Source organism: Anolis carolinensis, chromosome 1 (genome assembly GCF_035594765.1).
Source record: "Anolis carolinensis isolate JA03-04 chromosome 1, rAnoCar3.1.pri, whole genome shotgun sequence".
NCBI lineage: Eukaryota > Metazoa > Chordata > Lepidosauria > Squamata > Dactyloidae > Anolis > Anolis carolinensis.
Window position 1 is genome coordinate 263,042,276 of NC_085841.1, and position 20,630 is coordinate 263,062,905.

Genomic DNA, 20,630 nt, shown 5'->3' on the forward strand with positions numbered 1-20,630 from the left:
CCATCTTTTCCTATGATCCCTGGCCACAGGTCGGAGTCTTGTCTGACCCTTGCATTAAAATCCCCCAGGTGGATGATTTTGTCCTCCTTAGGTATCTCTGATAGGACAGTGTCCAGCTGACAATAAAAATTTTCCTTGATGTCTTGGTCAACATCTAATGTTGGTGCATAGGCACTTACGATAGTTGCCTGTTGGTTTCTGGCAAGCTTAATTCGGAGGGTTGAGAGTCATTTGTTAATGCCAATGGGTGCTTCAGTCAGGTATTTCATCAGGTCATTTCTGATAGCAAAGCCAACTCCATGTATTCTCCATTCTTCTCCAGACAGTCCCTTCCAGAAGAAGGTGTAGCCTCCTTTTTCGTCCTTCAGCTGTCCCTCTCCTGCTCTCCGGGTCTCCTGAAGGGCTGCTATGTCGATCTTAAAGCGTCCCACCTCCCTTGCAATGATAGCAGTCCTGTGTTCGGGGCATTCGCTGTCAGTGTTATCCAACAGTGTCCGTACATTCTATGTCCCAAAGTTCATTTTTCTTTTTTGGCCGCAGAGTGGTGAGCCCTCTGGATGCGGCACTCCAGTCAGGGATAAGAGAGGCAGACTATGCTTAGGGCACCTTTTCTAGCCCCTTCACCATGTGGGGTGAGCAGAGCAGATCCTAAAAATTGCTGCTCAGTTATGGATACAGCTGCCGGACTAAACTGCCTTGGACCTTGAGGTAGAACGACTGAATCCACATCCACCGCCTATGTGCTAGTCTGTGACTAGGGGCTTCCAGATTTCACAGTCCTGCCCCCGTCGCCACTCGCTGATCGCCATGGGACTTTGTTGGTTTGTTTTTAATTTTTCTTGGAAGATGCCTGTGTGTGATTTTTTTAAATGTGTGGAGGTCAGTGCATGGCCGATCAATGTACAATCTTCATAGAGTGAGGTCCAAGCCAGTGGCATGATTAACACGACGATGGTGGCTTCTCAGTGTGTTGCGGCCTTCTTCCGCCTTCACAGCTGTTGTAACATGTACCATGTTATCCTCCGCCTTCTCTGCCATTGAAGTCTTAGGGTCTTCGGATTGTTCTTGGTCTGGATCCTCCCCTGTGGCCTCTACTGGGAGTTCATGACTCCAGTGGTTGTGCCCTCAGGTTCATTGGAACACGCAAGCCCCCTCACTACAACAAGGTGACAATCCATCGAGGGAGGCCTAGTAAAAACCAGGGATAGAGTTAGGGTTCCACATGGGGAAATGTATGCTGAAGGGTTCCATGACCAATAAAGTTTGGGAAGTGCTCTTTGACATAACCATTAAAATGATACGAGGCCTCTCCACTTTTTCTCTGGTAATCCTCAATACAGCCCACATTAGCATTCTCTTATTCTTGAGGGGGAAAGGGTTGTGAGAATTCTGTAAAACCACCTTTTAAAAAAACCTTTAAAAGCAGTGTTGTTCTGTAAAGTGCAGTCCAATAATATTGAAAAAGCCCTTTCCCTCTCATTACCTTGGGAAACACTGAGACCTCAGAAACCAAACAGAGGCAGCTTTGTTATCCTGTGGAATTTCAAAGGCAGCTTCGTGTGACTATCCATGACTAAAAGGTCGAGTGGCAGCCTTTTTTCCCTTAAGATTTAAAAAATTCTTATATGTTGCCTCTGGAATGTTCCCCATATGGATGGAACTTCAGAAAGAGCATGCCCATTTGTACCATCCCATTGAACAGAACTGCTTTTGAATGTGGACAATGCATTTGTCTAAATGCTGCTCAAATTCTTCTGTTCTGCATTTCTTTTTCTTTGAAGTTTAAAGCTTCTACTGCTTTCAGTAATTTTAAACACTAGCTGAATGAGAGAGCCTTTACTTTCCTCTCAGTTACCTGCCCTTCCTCATCTTCTCCTGCCTGTGGATTATAAACATTATTCCAGATTTATGGCTAAACCTTTTAAGACTGTTTGCATGTATTACTGTAGCTGCAATTTTAGTAAATTTATCAAATTAATTGGGATCTTTTTTAGTGGAACAGCTAAAAAGATGCCTGGACTGAATCAGGCAGATAATAATATCTATGAATTAATGCTGAATATAACTACAGTACTTAGAAAAAATGTGAACAGCAGCCACCATTTTAGGAGTGTCTCTCCTAAGACAGTTCCTGCTACAAAATATGTGCCGTATAAAAGAAAGTCAGCTGTTTTGTTCTACAACTCTTTGTTTAGATTTTCAAGGAGTTTGAACTGAACACTGTCTTGTAAAGCGAATTAATTCAAGATTTCTTGAATTATGAGATAGCCCTCTGTATTTCTTTGCTACTGGTCTGCATGAACTGTTATCTTGGATTGTACACACTATTTACTTAGGTGATCCCTCGTTGTCCAAGTGTGATGGCCCTCCAAGTGTAATGTCTTGGCAGTGGACATGTAGGTGACTATAGAGCCCTACTCTTGACCAGCATGTCCTTCCACAATGAGGAAATGGGTTTCCAGGTGAAAGGCAGTCTCGGTCTGGGTTGGCTTGCTATGTCTTCCTCTTGACACATTTCTCCCTTTCTTCCTCCATTCGTACCTCTTCAAATTCCACAGGACTTCTGGTCACAGCTGACCTGCAGCTAGAGCGCTCAAGGGCCAGGGCTTCCCAGTTCTCGATGTCTATACCACAGTTTTTAAGGTTAGCTTTAAGCCCATCTTTAAATCTCTTTTCCTGTCCACCAACATTCCATTTTCCATTCTTAAGTTGGGAATACAGCAATTGCTTTGGAAGATAGTGATCGAGCAGTCAGACAATGTGGCCAGTCCACGGGATTGTACACACATAAAGCTTTAATTCCCCACATGTAGCATTTGGTCCTAAGTCCATAGAATGTGCAGGGATGAGTTCACCTGGGATAATTCTTTCACACACAGGTTTTGCAAAACTTCAAATATGGAAGTGGATTGAGTCCAAGAAACTTATAGCGAGTAAACTGTTCCTGCCTACAGCATGTATTGCTTCCTAAATTTCCTCTTTCCAGTATTTGCCAATTGATGTCAGGGATAATGAGAGAATTAGATTAACTTCACCAAAAACAGATGAAGGAAATGCTATTGGGAGAGGGGAGTAAAGCAAAGTGAAACAATGACAGGAAAAAGCCTAATTTACCATGTCTTCTTAATCATAACATTTGGATGTCCAGTTTATTTTGGGATCATTTTCCCTCATTTTCTCAAATGTGAAGAAGCTCATTTCCTGGCAAGGCAGATTAGAAGGAGTGGCAGAAGATTTAGGCTGTGTTAGTCCAGGGTACAGCTGTTCTGGAGCAGTCCCAGATCCCGCACATTCACGCTAAATTTCGGATCATTGTCCAGATGGGTCAGGACCACCAGCTGTACATTCAGAGTGAGTCCAAGATTATGGCCCTTGTATAAAAGCCCTTAGTGGAAATGGTCAAATGAACGCAAAGATGACACAATGCTAGCTTTTCATGAGGCAGCCAATACTGGAGGCTGACCTGATCCACTTGTATTCTCTTTGTATGTTTGAGCTTTATATGGGACTCCAGTATAGACTTTGTATCTTGTGTTTACAGACACACCCAAACAGAGACTAATATTAAAGAGAAAGAGAATCGTTTGATTCCAGATGAACCATCTCGCCTCCTATCCTGCCTCTGTGTCATGCATTTTGATAACTTGGGTGATAGAAACACTGTATGTTTGTTGTTTTTTTCAGGGCAAAGTTGTTTTGGATGCATTTTTAAGAAGGCCAAACTAAGCAACGCAATTAGCATATCATGAGATATGGATTTCCCTTGAGAAGTAAAAGAAGTCTGTTTATCTTAGCATGAATTTTCCTTACTCTGCATATTGCAAATTACCTTGCTTTGCTTTGTGATTGTCTTCCCAAGGTAAATGCAGGCTTCATTTGTAAACCTGCTCAGGCACAGAACATCAACTTGTAATTCAACCAGCTTATGCTCAAGACGCAGCTCATTAAAAAACTTAAAACACTATATGTAGGTTTTATAAATACGTACCAAATTTATCCAGTTACAAAACTGAAAGCATAAATACTTTTGGTAAAATGTATATTGAACAAAAATGTTTTAATGTATGTTTAAAAGATAGCAAAGAGAGGTGGATTGTGGCCCAGTCCACCCCTTCATTATTTCCCGTGGCACCATATGTCCCTTCTACATAAGCTGGCACTTGGGAAATAGGTAGCGTGGGGTAGTCGCTTTTCTCCCACCATAGTTTTCTCTGTGTGTAAATGCAGAACAAGTGGTATTATGTGATTAGAGGGCTACGGTTATCCTAGCATGAGGCTACAGTAGGACCCAGCTTCTGGGCATAACTTCAAATCCAGGAAGATGAATACAAGATTTGACCCACCCACACACCTGTTAGCCACAGCACACACACCTGTTGGACTAATCGTGCACAAGGCTGAAAACATTTATTTCAGGTTCTTGAGTATACACATAGTGTTCTATGTGCTACATTGATTTTTAGATATCATCCTTAAAAAAAAAACAAATCCCCAATCAGACAGCAGATTAAATCTGTTCTGTAATATCAATACTGCCAGCATTCCTTGTTGGTCTGTTTATTTTTAAAACAATTTGTGCTGAGAGTTCTGCTTAATTTTGTGATGGGATAAATACTTCAAAACTAAAGAACAGAGGTCGTGTTACATTGCTACAGTGAATATATATTATTCTGTGTAATATAGGTGTGTTACTGCTATCCTTTGTAATCTGATTTATCTTTAGAAAGGATCCAGGGCCTCTCTTTAAAAATCCAGGCTTCAGTTACTCTGTGTCCTTTATCTCAGCTCACCGTTTCTTATGTATTGGTTTATGTCATTTTGTATTTTCTGTATTGCATTATAAGGTTTGATATAAGTTACATTGCATTGCCTATCAGCTTGTGGTGTTCTGTATCCTTTTGGATTCTCATAACATCATTTATTATCATAGTCGTGATGTTTTTATTTTCTGTCCCATGTCTATTTTTTTCTATCATTTGGTTCCCAAATTGATAGCAACCATTGGTAAATAAAGATTTTTAATCACACAAGAATAAAACCTTGCTTAAAAAATCTCAACCTGACATTTTTGGATTTAAAATACTGGTTTTTAGTATTCCTTAACAGTAACAATAAAAAAATTAAATGATTTGTTTCACTCAATGGAGAAGGCAAGTTTCCTTGAAGCTGAATTTATTAGCAAGCATCTAAAAATAGTGTGTTGTTGTCTCACAGTTACAGGTAGTTGGTGATCTTTGATTGTACTATTAATTGTCAAAGGAACTCCGTGTCCCTCCTTCTCTGATCAGTTGGGCTGGAGAAGTCTGTGTGTGGGTGGATGGGTCATTTCATTTCACCAGGGTGTATACCTTTGTTCCCCCTTCCCCATGTGTATCACTCTCCCGTCTGGTTAAGCAGGTTCTGCTGAATTTTGAAGCATTATTTCAAAATCATCTGTGAATAGATACGAGTGGCAAAACCCAAGGCAGAAATAGGTCTGTCATAGGAGGCAGTCATATATCAACTCAAAAAGAAGGATTGTTCAGTCTGGAGACTCATTAGCATTTTTCTTCCCTGAAGAAGACAGTTCAGGTCTTGGACTGATTTATGGTATTGCAATGTAAATGTATTTTCTTCCAAGCTACTTGTTGCTGATTATACTTCTATTATTGCTTTACTAAATGTCTCTTTATGATAGAGCTATTTGTAAAACTGTCAGTCATAAACATATATTCAAAACTTAAAATGCATCAAGTATATATTTTAAAATAATAACTCCTGAATTTAGCACTACTTAGGACTGTTCTTTTTCTCCAAGCGTGCCAATCAGATCCCCTTCTTTGAAAACATCACTGCATTTTATCATTGCTATTGGTAAAAGGGTTGCAGACATGATAAAAAATTGCATGCATTTGCATTCTCAGCAAGGTGTGTAGCTGTTCTAGAAAAAAACCTGAGACAGCTGACCTAGGGAGAGGAAGGAAAAGTGTGCCCATACGCTGTTATTCACATGCATAATTGATTGTGGACACTGTAGTAGCAGGCAGGGTGCCTTTGAAATCTTGGCTTCCAAGTTGTTTACTTTGAGAACAACCTGCATCAAATTTGCACCATAAACTGGAGAGTCCCAGCAAATGTGTATGCACTGCCCTGCAGTTGAGATCAATATCTCATTTGCATCAACAATTTGGAGTGGTTCAAGCTATGCTGTTCTCATCCCATCATGGCATTCTTGTCCTCAAGAGCTAAAACATCTGAAGCTGCCCTTGAACTGGAACACCTACATATCTGGGCTTAAAATAACACTATTACAGGTTGAGTGCCCCTTATATAAAATGTGTGGAAATAGAAGTGTTTTGTATTTCAGATTGTTTTTTGCAGATTTTGCATGTCCATAATGAAATACCTTGAAGGAGACCCAAATCTAAACACAAAATTAATCGATACTTAATATACACCTTAAAATCAATCTGAGGGTAATTTCAAATAGTCAATGCAGGTTGTGTGGGTCATTGTTTTGACTAAAATTTCTAGACTTTTATATAAGTATATACAGTGAATCCAAGTAATTCTCTTGTACTTCCAGTCCCAAATTGCGATCCAGTATGGCATCAATGCTAACCCTTTATCAAAAGCTGGAAATCATATTTTGGGGGATTAAAAAAATTCCATAGCCAGTGTATTCAGACTACCTGCGTGGTTTGGAGTGATATAGACCTCAGAAATAGGTTTTCCAAATCCTACCCTAGTCATCAATATTTCCATTTTTCAAAAAGAGCTTGTCAGGTGAGCAAGGGTCTCTATGGATCAGTCATACCTGCTGGATCATATATGTTCTCCACTTGAAGGGATTATCTTTTTTGATGAAGTATAATGATGAAGTGGTGAGTAAATACATGAGTAAAATTAAAGTATTGTGGTTTCTCGGCTAATATCTGTCCTCTCCCTCCTCTTTCAGGTGAATGTCTAGAAAGCAGGATGAGCCACAAAGGGTCTACGAGCAGCCATCCTGGTTCTGCAAAGTAAGATACTTAAATGTTAAATAAACATTAACATCAGGAGAAGCACTGACATGTTACTAGGAAAGTTTTATAGTACTGTGTCATCTGTAATTCCAAAGATAAGTTATTTACTTCAGTTTTGGTGAAAGGCATCCCATGAGCCATGTTTAAGCCAAACTGAAATGTCACTCTAGTCAACCTCTGAAGAAATAGTTTTCCTTTAATGCCCCTTTGATGTTAGTTTCAAATAGCTAGATAATCATTTAATCTGAATGGGAAACAAAAGGCTTGTGGTGTCCAAATAGTCAATAAATTCTCCTTAAGGCTACTAGTGTTGCTGTTACAAAGGATATAAATTACTGGCAAACATAGTTAAATTTATGATAAAAAGACTCTTTTTGTGATCAGGATTTGCAGACCAAAATAACAAGGATAGCTACTGTTCCTCTTGACTTGGGTGGGTGCAGAGACCTCATTTTGCTGCACTTCTGTCCATTGCATCTATCTGGGCTGACATTTGGAGAGCCGGATCCAGGAGCACCCCCAAGCTGCGAACACAGTCTTTCAGAGGGAGTGCAACCCCATCCAGGACTGGTTGACACACCTCCCTCCCTAGGTTAGGATCCTTGGTGGCAAGCAACTCGGTCTTGTTTGGATTCAGTTTCAGTTTGTTTTCTTCATCCAGCCCATTACCTCCTCCAGGCATTCATTCAGAGAAGACACACTAGCTAAAGCTATATGTAGTTAAGAAAAATCCTTTCTTCAATGTTGCTTTCTTCTTTTGCAGTGGCAGCATGGGCAAAGCAGATGGATCTGCCAAAATGAGTGCAAAAGATTTATATGGTAAGTTCCCATCAAGTGAGTTTAATAAAATTTGACTAAATATAGATTATTGGATCCATTTTTAGTAGTAGGGGAGCAAGAAATAACTTGACTGCATAGTGAGACGTCTCTGTTGATGTTTCAAAGGAAGTTGTTGTTGACTGCCAGATGTATGATGTACAAACTCCAGTGTGAAGAGTGCTTCTCTTAGTACTGCACATATTTCAGGCAACATGAGAAGGGCCATGGGGCAAGGTTTGTGTGTCTGGCAAAAGTTTTGAGTCCCTCTGTTCTAGGGGTATGAAGATCTCTCAGGCTCAGTCTTTTCTTCTTGCAGTTATTTCACATCAAGTTGTATAATGTTATCAGTGAGTTCTGTATATAAATGTGGTATATAAAGGTCAATTCAAGGGTCAGTTTCCAACCATAGAATATACTAGAGGACCCAGAAGTGCACAGACAGGTGTTCTCTCAGATTAAAAAATGTTCATGATTTTTATTTATAATTGTGTTTTTTTAACTTTCGAGGGAATCCTCTGCTCCTAACCACCATGAGGGCTACCTTTATTCAGTCTTGCTTCCAAGAACAATATAAGCAGAGAATCACATCCCTGGGCATATCTCATCATCTTTGAAAGGAGAATGCAACATCTTTGCCCTATTATTATGAAGTTAAACACAATGTGGAGTAAATTGTCTGAAGTATTATAATAATAATGAAGCCGACATTCAAGTACTAAATTAAAGGAAAAGAGTAATCTGACATATTGGTTGTACAACCAGTAACTGTAGATTGAACCTCCCTTATCTAGAAATCCGCTACTTGAAATCCCTCATACCTGAAACTTTTTTGCTGCCAGACACACGCTTTTGCATATGAGGTGGTGTCAGTGGCTCTCCTGCTTGTTCATTCACCAGGTATTGGAGCCCCTGGTGAAGCAGTGGGTTAAACCCTTATGCTGGCCGGACTGATGACTTGAAGGTTGGGTTGCTGATCTGAAGGTTGCCAGTTGGAAGCCAACCTGGAGAGACCGCGGATGAGCTCCTTCTTTCATGTGGGGACATGAAAGAAGCCTCCCAAAAAGATGGTAGAAACATCAAAACATGCAGGTGTCCCCTGGCAATGTCCTTGCAGATGGCCAATTCTCTCACACCAGAAGCAACTTGCAGTTTCTCAAGTCGCTCCTGGCACACACACAAAATCACAACGCCAGAGCAAGCACCTAGTAGTCTTTCCTGAGAGTGGAAAGGGGCTAGAGAGACACACAAGAATATGTGAAATGAATTGAGGCATTGATTTAATGCTATTTTTACACATAAGCGATATACAAAACATAAATGAGTTTTGTGTTTAAACTTGGATCCCATTTCTACATTATTTCATTAGGTACAGGCAGATCCCAGATTACAAACAAAATAGGTTCTGCTTATTCTTAAGCTGAATATGTATGTAACTCAGAAGAGGTTCATTTTTAAGTGCAACTCCAGCCAAGTTTTATTTCACTTTTTATTTTGGATAGAACACAGAAGGATTAACACCCCTGGAACATTTGTTTCGCTGCCTGTGCTGCTGTTCTGAAGATTTCACCTCATTTTTTGGCCCTGTGATAATTGGATTTTTTTTAAAAATTGGTTGTTTGAAAACAAGGATTGGTGATGAAGCCTTAGTGGAGACAACTTTTCCCCATGATAACTCTTCCAGGAGTGAATTGCCTTTCCTTGGCAATAACTCCCTGTTGTTCACCCCGTTTGTAACTAGGGAGTTGTATATAAGTTGGATGTTTGTGTCTCAGGAACTGCTTGTAGTATTCCAAAATCCAGAAAAAATCTAAAATTGAAAACACTGCTTGTCCCAGATATTTCAGAAAAGAGAAACTCAACCTGCATTTATTTTATCTGTGTTAGATTATATATTTTACCTTCTACATTAGTAGATTGCACTCTGGCTCACACAGTTTTTAGGGCTGCATAACTGGAGTGGCAAACAGTTTCAGCTGTGACTCAAATGTTTGTAATACATTGGCATGTATTTCTGACTCCCAGTTGTTGGTCAAATCTCACCTCTGCCATGAACACACAGATGTGCGACCTTAATGGCATGCCTGTTTATTGAGCATTCAAGTATGTAAAGGGGAGTAAAACAAGGACATTGACACCCAATAAATCATTCTGCTCTCCAATGAAATTTTCCTTCAATTTCCATACACTACAGTAACCCAAAAGTGCAATTTAGCATTGAGAAATACAGTATTGGCATCCAAAAAGGGGGGCAAGTAGAGTTTACAAACGCAGCAAATACAAGAGTTGTAGGTACAAACTATTTTCAATGTTTTGCTAGACATTTTGGAACTAAAGAAAATTTTCATTGGGGCAGAATTTTTATTGGAAATAAGATAATAATTGGGGGAAAATCTCTTCATTTTCTGTTCCCATAGTAGTAACCTGATTCAATGAATGACCCTTCATCCTACTTCCATGAATGAATGAGTTGCCCTTTGCATGCCACAAATGTTCTTTTTTTCTCCCTGCGGGGTCAATCGGGTACTGACTTCTCATTGCCTCTGGCAACTCAAACACAGGCATCTCATGTGCTAAGCCCCATATTCTCAAAGACCTGCCAACTGCACTTGCCGAAAGATCTCTTGGCTTACAGGTACAGCAGGTGGCTATCAGGTTACGGCCTCATGCAGTGCCCAGCTGCCAGCTGAATAAATGTTAATGTGGACCATGAATAAATAAAGCAGCTTCTCTGCTTACTAGGTTCTGTTCTGAAGCAAAATGAAAGGACATTGGAGGGGAATCCATTATCTTCTTGGCAAGCTCTGGAGAATGTCTGGGGAGGAAGTACTTGAAAAGAATGAGTTATTTACGGAAAAGGCTTATTTGTCCACCTGCTTTTTCTGTCACATTACGACCAGCACAACCCAGACCACCAAACTCTTTGCAAGCAAGGCTTTAGAGAACGCTACTGTCCCTACTGGTTGGCTCATGTTCTCTAAAGCCTTTTAACAGGGAAACAATGCCCAGCTCCATGGGTCTCTCTGTTTGCTTGTTTTATAAACCATCCTTTCCATTCCAAGTGTTTAGGTTTCATCATTTTGAATCAGATGGATGTTGGCTCTTAAAGTGTACATATTATTTTTAAAAAGTGAGGGATGAAGTGCCCAGGAGGATGAACAAAGGCTATGGTTGTAAAAGAGTCCTATAGTACCTTAAAGATTGACACAGGTATTAAACTTTAAGCATTCGTAAACTGTAAATGCATCCAGAGTTTTGCTATGTGCGTGTGTGTTTATTTAGAGTATTTATTATACCAGTTCTTTAACCATGAAGGCTCTCAGAACAGCTTACAAATTGTTAGTTTGACAGTCTCCTGGCCAAAGGTTTACAATCTAAATAAAACAAAACACACAAGGAAAAAAGGGTGGCGAGGAGTGAGGTGGGATTAAGTCCAGCAGGTACTGCCTCTTCTCTTCCTCCGAGGCACAGCAGTGACAATTGGAATGGAGGGAGGCAATTCATCTGCTTCTGGGCCTCAATATGATGTTTGTAGGACATACAGGGAAGGAAATTTTAGAGAATGAGTTCAAAGGGTACTTAAATGTAGAATGTGCTGACAATGGTAATTACTTCATTAACTTTTTGTATTTTAATTTCTCTCGGACAATCTCTCTCACCAGAATATTGTCCATACCTGTAACCCGGGATCAAATTAGACATTAGTCATAAGGCATGCTTATCCCCTATGATTAATTCATTTCCTCTCCCACAATGGGATTTCTTCAGAGATACATGCTTCTACAACCAGAATGCAAACTAAGTTTGTGTTTACCTCCCTGTGCCCAGCCACACAATGAAACATGCTAAATGGAAGATATGTAGATAAGGAAATGCATGTGCTAGATCGCATAGATGTTTTTGGGGAACACCTGTGCCAAAAAGTGCTAATATACAGTCTAGTTTGTCACATTTCATTCATCTGATGCCATGGACTAGATAGGACACTGGGATCTTATGGAAGCTTCCCTTTCAAGTATCTTCAGTTGTCTACTCAAATCATGTTTTGGACTAGACATTGAAAAACTTACATTTGGGGACTGCAACAGCCACAATTCCCCAGTGTCAGGAGGATTCTGGATGTTCCAATAAAAAAAGATCTGAGTCAGACTCTAATTAAAATTCATCCAATGCTTCCTAATATTGTATCAAGACAACATTGCACATTTTCATAGATGCTACAATTTTTCTTTTGTATTCTACTGAAGTTGATGGATAAAGGACAAGTTGTTGGGTATGGTCATTTTGCTCACCACTGAAAGGTTCCACTGCTAAAGGGAAGACCACCTTCAGTGAATTTTCAAACACTTTACTAGACAAACTGGATGATGGAACATTCAGTAGCTGCTACAGCCTGTGCAGCTAGATCGTTTGACACCAAAACTGTATGTAACCCAAGAAAGGTTTTAGTGCTGTAACATTACCCTCCAGGCCAGCATAAAGGACACAGCCATTCCCACATGTCTGCCCAGCATCAGAAAGGATGCTTTCTAGATGCTTCACACCTTCTGTCACAACCTCATATGCATTATTAAATAACAAAAACGACTATCTTTAGAGCAGTCTTCTCTGACCTGGAAAATTTCCAGTTGTGCTAGACTGTAATGCCAATCATCCTGAGTTAGTACAACCCATGGGCAATAGGAATTACAGTCTAACACATTTGAAAGGTGGTGGATAGATTTTGTTTTAGACCAGCTCTTAGGCAGAAGCAGGAGTATAGCAAATTGCCTCCCCACTAAAAAAAAAAAATGACTCCCCAAATTTCTTGCATTGCATTAACTTAAAACATCAGTTCAGGCATTCAAAGAAAAGGAGCAGTATAACTGACCAAGGGAAAACCAAAACCAGCAAATATAAGAGTTCTAAGTATGAATGATTTTCAGTGTCCTGCTTTCTTTCCTGCTAGGGACTCTTAAGAACATGTTGGTTGTGCAGGCTGTCCCTTCATTCCCACCTCCACCCATAACTACTTGCCTGGGCAGATGGCAGAGCCACCGCCTAACGTCCAGACTGCACAAATTGACCAACACAACCCAGACTTATATGTTTCAGCTGAAATGAGGTGTGCTGTACTAAGCTGCATGCAGAGCAAGAGCATCAGAATTTTAGCACTTCAACTCAAGGCCTGGCTATTAATTTCTGTGGGGCTTATTTGCTGGTAAATCTGCTTAGAACTGCAGGTAGAAGTTCCAGCCTCCCAAGTGTATTTACTTGGAATGAATTCTCATGTCAAACAGTGTCTGGAATCTTCCCGATGCCTCATGCTGGTACAATTTTCAGCATTAAACCATCACAGGACTCTTTTTGTAAAGGCATACAGCAGTCATAGAGGATAGAAGAGAAGAAGAGCCTCACTGTCGCCACTGTAATTGTGACAATTTTACCTTGTTGCTGTTCCATTTCCTAGACCACCACCTACACTGAGACACATGTGGCAGTCAACAGTATTGCTGCCAATGGCATTTACCACTGAGGAAGCAATAGCTAGCGTCAGGGCTGTCTGGGTCCCAAATAAGAGTAGAGTCCCTTCTCTGCATAGCATGGGCTAGCAGAAAATGTTTGTGTATCAACATTACTCCTAGCTGCTAGGAATAATCAACCAATGCACTGTTGGACAGTGATGCAATGGCAACGCAGATGGCCACACACTAGATTGCAAAGATTATCTGAATAAGCAGAAATACCAACAGACTGCTTCAGAAAAAAAGCAATGATTCAGACAGTAGGGGATGATTATATTCAGAAGTACCTGTTTCCCTGTACATGTGATAGTATTGCTTAGGTAGAGCTCCTCATTGCCAAAGGATATATGACATTAAGTACATAGTTTGGTAGCTTATCCTTTAAAAACTCCAGCTGTGCAGGGGAAGAGACTATTAATGGGGGTGGGGTGCCCTTTTCTTATGTTCCCAATAAAATGCTTCCATTCTCCTGTCTGAAACTATTAGTCTTGGGAGGGAAGCAAATGAAATGAACTAAAACTTGTAACATCATCAATGTATTAGAACATAATGTTCAACAAGACTCTCTGTTGTCCTTTCTTTGGCGGGTTTACTTATTTCTCCAATCTTCCTGGGAAAATTGTTAGTATAAAGTAGATCTAGGTTAATGGAAGGGTGCTACTAGAATGCCTTGGGCACGCTAATTCCAGATTGCCCCTCCAAGGCCTTGAATAACCCCATTGTTTGCTCCAGCACTTTCATCGCTGCCATTTCAATGTATCCTTCCAAACTCCTTCCTCCATTGTAGACACCAGTGTCAAATTACTTTATGCTTGGATTTTTTCTGCTTTTTTCTTTTAAATAATTCTTTGTAATGTTTCATTTCCTCCCATAAGAATCTCAGATCCCAACTCACACACACAAAGAGCCACAGTGTTTATCGAGTGTATATGTTTTTTAAAGTCACCTGTTGACTTATGGTGATCCTATCATTTTCATTGGCTTTTCTTTGGCAAAGAATACTCAGAGGATACTCAGGATTAGTTCTCGTTAGTATTTCAGCCCACAGAACCTGGTATTTGTTGAATATGTTCCATCCAAATACTAACCAGAACGAACCCTGCTTAGTTTCCAAAATCAGACAGGATCAGGTGTCCTTTGGGTATTTTGGCCAGTGTTTGAAGTCTGGACACCATTGTTGTATGCAAACTCTGACAGAGGTAATAGGGAAGCCCAATTGTCCTGTTGGTAGTTTACATAACAGCGAAGGTATTGTTCCAAAGTGGCATTGATGCGCTCAGTTTGCCCCTGAGTCTATCATGGCATGGATCATGACGGGTCCCTTTTTTGCTGACCACAGTGTGATCACCAGGAGAAATAGGACCCCCGTTTGTGGCTCTTGAGTGGAGTTTTTGACCGGGTTGGCGAGCCCTTCTACGGTCGCTGGCTTCCCCCGCCGGCTTTGTTCCAGCCGCCTCGGTTGCCTCCGCCTCCGCGGAGGACGCCGCCGCCAGACGGGCGGCGGGCTTCTTCTTTGCTGGACACTCCCTGGCGAAGTGGCCCCCATTACCGCAGTACCAACACAGATTCAAGCGTTGGCGACGGGCCTTTTCCGCTACATCCAGCCTGGGGCGCACATTGCCCAACTGCATCGGTTCCTCCTCGCTTCCCATGGGGCTAGGGGCTGGCGGTGGGGATCTCCATACTGGACGTGGCTGGACACTGGTAGAAGTGGGGGGTTTTACTCCGGCCCTTCCACTCTGGCCTCGGAGCCACTGTTTTTTGTTGGCAAGCAGGACTTCAGCCCGTAAACACTGGTTGATGAGTCTTTCAAGAGTCCCTGGGGGGTCCATCTTAGAGATTTCTTCCTGCATCTCGATGTTGAGGCCCTTGCGAAACTGTCCTCTGAGGGCTATGTCGTTCCAGCCGGTGTTCTGAGCTAGCACCCGGAACTCGGTTATATACCGGGACAACGGTCTGTCCCCTTGGAAGAGGCGTCGGAGTTTATGGCCGGCCGCCTCCTCGTCGTCCTCGATCCCCCAGGTTTTCCTAAGGTGGTTCAAGAATTGTTGCGCGGTGTTTAGATGCGTGGAACCCGCATCGTATAATGCCGTCGCCCAAGTGGCCGCAGGCCCATCTAGGAGACTGAAGATCCACGCCACCTTGACATCTTCTTGGGGAAACTCGGCTTGGCGGGCTTCTAAGCACGCCTGGCACTGTCGACGGAAAACATGAACCTTGGAGGCTTCTCCAGAAAACTTGGTTGGTAGCGCTAAGGCAGGGAGGCGGGCTCCACGTTCCTTCAAGCCCCGTATTTCTCCCTCCTGCGTCCGGAGTGTGTCCCGGATCCGATTGAATTCATCTTGGGAAATGGTATAGCTGGGTGGTTGAGCTGGGGCGTCCGCTCCGGCTCCTGTAGACATTCTGGCCTTAGGTTGTTTGGTGCTTAGTTGGCGGAGTCAAACTGTCAGAACCCTGGCTGCTGGGCACCAATAACCTTACACGGAGGCCAGTCTCTATCTAATATCTTTATTAAAGAAATATATAAAAGCAATAAAAATAAGTGAAGAATATAGTTCAGAAACAGACCTTTCAAAAGAGGTCAAATATAGTCCAAAGATGTATTGTCCAATAAATGATATTAGAGTTCAAAGTTTTAATCCATTTGACCGAAACACACACTCTTGCCAAGCAATAGTGTGGGGAAATGTCAGAGTTTCAGAGTCCAATGAAGCTTGACAACAAGGCTGGAAATAAACTTGATTCTTGACTAGGTCCGTGACTGGAAACAAGGCAAAACGTGAAGCATGGAGCAGGGTCCGTGGTTAAACGGCAAGGCAAGGCAAGGCTTGAAGCTTGATCCGGGAAGCAAGGAACTGGGGTTACGAAGTCCACACACGATCTCTCTCCTGAAGGTGATCAATTGACTCCGCAAAGAATCTCTCGCGCCAAACACCTATATTGGGTCTCGTTTTCCCGCCAAGAAGTCTCTTTCCCTAGAGAACAAGAAGCAAAACCCAACTCTGTCCAGATGCAAGACTCCTTAGAATTTCCCAAGGGAAGCAGACCTAATCAGTTTGTTGTTTGGCAGCGATCCGCAAACTCCTCCGTTGGGCCTCTCTAACTCCCCTGTCTGTAGAATAAGATTCCTTCCTGGGAAACGGAGGGGAGTTCTGCCCAATGCCTGGTTTACTTTCTTGAGGGCAAACATCAACATCCTGCAGGTGAAGAGACTCCAGCTCTTGTTGAACCGGCGAAAACCCCATGTTTTCGTCTTCATCTGCCACAATAGTACTAGGAACAGGACTACAAGGCCCATGAGGCATCACAGCCAGTGTTTATCTTAATGCATATAAATCATTTTACTATTTTGTTGCCATTTGTAAGGTATCGCAGAGCAGTGAGGGATGGACCACAGCTCTGTTATGGGTCAATAGGTATGGGTAGAACAACTTTAGAAAGATACCACTTTTTCCAGATCATTCTCATTCTGTTTTACTTATACTCTGCTGATGTTATCTTGGATGTTTACACCTTATTCCTGATCATGGATAAGTGTGCAAACCTGGCCTATACAACTATGGCCTGCCTCACTGAAGCTGGGGGGTAGGATATCCATTCTCTCTCAGTTATGACTACCTGGTTTCTCTATGCAGCATCAGGTGGGCCTAGAAGACAGAGAGCTGGATCTGCCATGGTTTATCATCATTTCTTCTCTCTGGCCTGTAGTTTGGTTGTCATAGTGGGGCTTAGACCTGTTAGGATGGGGCTTGGAGTCACTGTTGTGCAATGGCTCCCATTCTTCTTAAAGTGGAAACTTAAACGGTGATAATGGCATTTATTGACACTGGTACATGAACTATGAAGTCTTTCGTGGCTGGGTTTTGTCCTCTGTGATGTTTAACATTGGTATGAAAATGCTGGAAGACGTCATCCAAAGTTTTGAGATTTGATACTATTCATATACTGATGACACCCTAATCTATCTCTGCTTTCTATGCAAAGGAGCTACTTTAGTCCTAAAACCAGTGTGTGATGTCAGACTAGCTATGTGATGTCAGACTAGATAGGTCGCATCTCAAGTTATTGCAATCCCATGAATTTCAGAAGGAGCTTTGCTAGGTTCTTCCTATGGCCTACAGCAGTAGTTCTCAAAGTGTGCTCCACAGAGTTCTTGGGACTCTGTGAAGCATACTGAGGGGCTCCGTACTTTCCTCCACCTCCTTCCTTCTTCCCCTCCTCCTCCCCCTACAAGGGAAATCTCCTTTTTCCTGTTCCTCCCCCTCCCTCTGCCTCCCTTGACCATAAAACACTTTTTTCCCTTGGCCCCCATGCTGTGAAAAGCCTTTTCCCCCACCTCTCTTGCCTCCCTTGCCCTGAAAAGCCTTTTTTTCTCACTTCCCATGCCATCAAAAGCCTTTTTCCTCACCTTCCTCGATCCTTTTCCCCTCACCTTCGTCTTCCAAAATCTTATTTCCCTCCCACCACTCAGGGGGTGCTTTGATTGTGCTTTTCCTGCATAACAGAAGGGGGTTGGACTGGATGGCCCCTGGGGTCTTTCACTGAAATACTGTTAAGCTTATGTTGGTCCAAAAGTTTGCCCATGCCTGATATATGTAAACTATTTATAATATAATATATAAACATTTTTGCGGCTCCACAAGAAACTTTTGCTTCAAAAAGGGCTCAACGGCGGAAAAAGGTTGAGAACCCCTGACCTACAGCATCTGGTATTCATTGGCCTCCAAGTACTAACCAGAGCTGAAAGTCATCGACAATGCATATAGAACTGACCCTGTTTAGCTTCCAAGATCAGGCAGAATCTAGTGGTTTTGGGGTATTTAAGTCCTGTGTACTAGATGAGGGTGAATAAATTGAAGCTTAATCCAGATTTATTTATTTCGTGTCAAAAACATTGCATAATAAATAAGTTTAAAAGTGATAAAATAAAGGAAATCACAAGCAGCTAAATAGTTTTAGACCAAAAGTGGGCAACAGCGACCACATTGTCCATGGCTTTGAACAACTCCTCCTCCGTGCCTGAGGCAGGGCATTGTGGGCAAGCATACATATGAGGAGTTGTTTGTTCTGCTCCACAGTCACACAAGGTGGAGGATTCCTCCAGGCAGTGCCACCTTGCCAAGTTAATCCAGATAAGACAGACATGTTCCTGATCAGCTCAGGCAGATCAAGGAATCCAAAAGCAACTTGTGTGAGATGGAGTTATACTCCCTATAAAGTCATGTGTAAACAGTTAGGGTGTCCACCTGGATTCAGCCCTGAGTTTGGATTTTCTTGGTGGTCAGGAATGTGTTTATATAGTTATGGCCAATGTGCCAGCTACACTTGTTCTTAGATCTGTCTGAAATGAGGCGTCCCTGAGTTACACCTTGTTTGTATTAGTGTCTTGTGTTCTAGATGGGACTGCCTTTAAAATGTGTTCAGAAATTTCAGCAGCTCCTAAATGATACAGCTTCTAAAGCTGACTAGGACAGGAGACTGGGAATATATGACTCTTTGGATCTAAATTCAAATATTAATAGAGTAGAACCATTGAATAAGTGAAACTCATAATAGATGTTGACTTACCACATTCTCATTGATTTCATGGCTTTACTCTAACTTTGCTACCAGTCTGTTTCTGGGCACAATTCAAAGATTTATAAAATACGATAATTATGTTGGACCCAGGCTGCCTGAATGATTGCATTCTTCCATACAGGCTTCTCTGGAGTTTTGAGGAGACTCTGTTAATGAGACTCTTCTCAACACTTTCAGAGATACAGAAGGCCTTTGGTGTCTGCTGGGACTTGGTTCCAGGAACCTGCACTTCTTTTTTGCCCCTATCTCTGAGATATAGTGCTGTGAACTAATATTTTTCACAATCATATCATCTCATTCTCTTTAAGAGGGGTTTGTCTTCTCTGTAACATTAACACTAGACTCATTAGTGTCATTAGTGGGGCTTTTATCGAACACATTCTCTTACAGTGGTGTCATATTTCAAGAAAGCTGAAATTCGTCATCACTAATTCTTTGGTACTAACGCATTTGCATGTAGAATTAAGGCAGTTTGACACAATTCTAACCTCCATGGCTCAATGATCAGGAATCATGGTAGTTGTAGATTTGCAGTGACTTCAACTTTCTTTGCTGGTGCCTCACCAGACTGCAACTGCTATTATTTCATGACATTGGGCCATGACAGTTCAAGTGGTATTAAGCTGCATTAATTCTACAGTGTACATGCATCCTTTAAAAGGCCTTGAGGAAATAGTTTGTTCCAGAGACCTCTCCATGTTGCATCACTGCCATGCCACTAGTTCCTCAAGCTTTTGGTCAGGGAATAACTTTGAATGGTACTTCTGTGCTTCTGGTAGGGATGAGGGCCAGGCAAAATCACCCCGTGATGCTTTTCCAGACTGCTAGGCCAGTTTTGTTGTGATATCCATTGGGAATCATAGAGTTGGAAGAGACCTCGTGGGCCATCTAGTCCAACCCTCTGCCAAGAAGCAGGAAAATCACATTCAAAATGGCCATCCAGCCTCAGTTTAAAAGCTTCCAAAGAAGGAGCCTCTTTGAGTTGAGTTGTGATATGCAATAGCTTGGAAATGTTGCTATTTTGGAAGTACAATTCCTAGAATTCCCTCAACAGCCCTGCCAGGTGGGGATTTGGGGAACTATAGTCCAAAAAGTAACATTTCCCAAGCTCTGCTGTGTCCATAGTTTTATAGTTAATTATATGCTAGAAAAGCTAGATGTTATTATAGCATCAACTGGGAAAACCAACGTTTGGCATGCCTATGTCCATTAAACTGAGGCTCTGATACAAACCAGAATGCTCCCTCTCACTTCTATCACAAAGCTACAATGTGACCTTAAGTAAACTCTTATTCAGCCTCTGAGCACCCATCTGCAATATGGGAATAATAATACCATCGTATTGTGCAAGGAAGCAACAAGTTGAGAGCTGGCATGGTTTAGTACTCACACGTCAAACACAAGGCCTGCAAATCAAATCCAGCCTGCACGTCATTTTATGTGACTCACGAGGTTTTTCAATGCCAGAGCAACATAATTATATTTATACAGTCTTGCAATTACAACCAGCCCTTTGAAGACAACTATAAGGCTGATGTGGCTCTTGGTGAAAATGAGTTTGACACCTCTGGTGTACTGGTTTAAGGGTTGGATTATGACTCTGGAGACCAGGATTTGATTCCCACCTAAGCCATAGAAACATGCTGGGTGACCTTGAGCAAGTTATGTGCTCTAACCCCCAGAAAAACCCTGTGATGTGCCTTAAGATTGCAATAAGTCAGGAACA

The 20,630-nt window shown here is 41.8% G+C and overlaps 2 protein-coding genes across 2 annotated transcripts in view; one reads left to right on the forward strand and one right to left on the reverse strand.

The window, feature by feature from the left end:
• The window catches only part of eps8l2 (EPS8 signaling adaptor L2), a 141,337-nt gene that overhangs the window by 54,255 nt on the left and 66,452 nt on the right, over positions 1-20,630 (forward strand). The window contains exons 2-3 of the mRNA XM_008108264.3: positions 6,938-7,001; positions 7,768-7,823. Coding sequence (XP_008106471.2) covers positions 6,958-7,001; positions 7,768-7,823 — 100 coding nt within the window. The 5' untranslated portion in view covers positions 6,938-6,957. The remainder of the gene's footprint in view (positions 1-6,937; positions 7,002-7,767; positions 7,824-20,630) is intronic.
• The window catches only part of gatd1 (glutamine amidotransferase class 1 domain containing 1), a 112,500-nt gene continuing 96,260 nt past the window's right edge, over positions 4,391-20,630 (reverse strand). Inside the window, exon 9 of the mRNA XM_062967594.1 lies at positions 4,391-16,299. Within this exon, the coding sequence (XP_062823664.1) occupies positions 16,223-16,299 (77 nt within the window). The 3' untranslated portion in view covers positions 4,391-16,222. The remainder of the gene's footprint in view (positions 16,300-20,630) is intronic.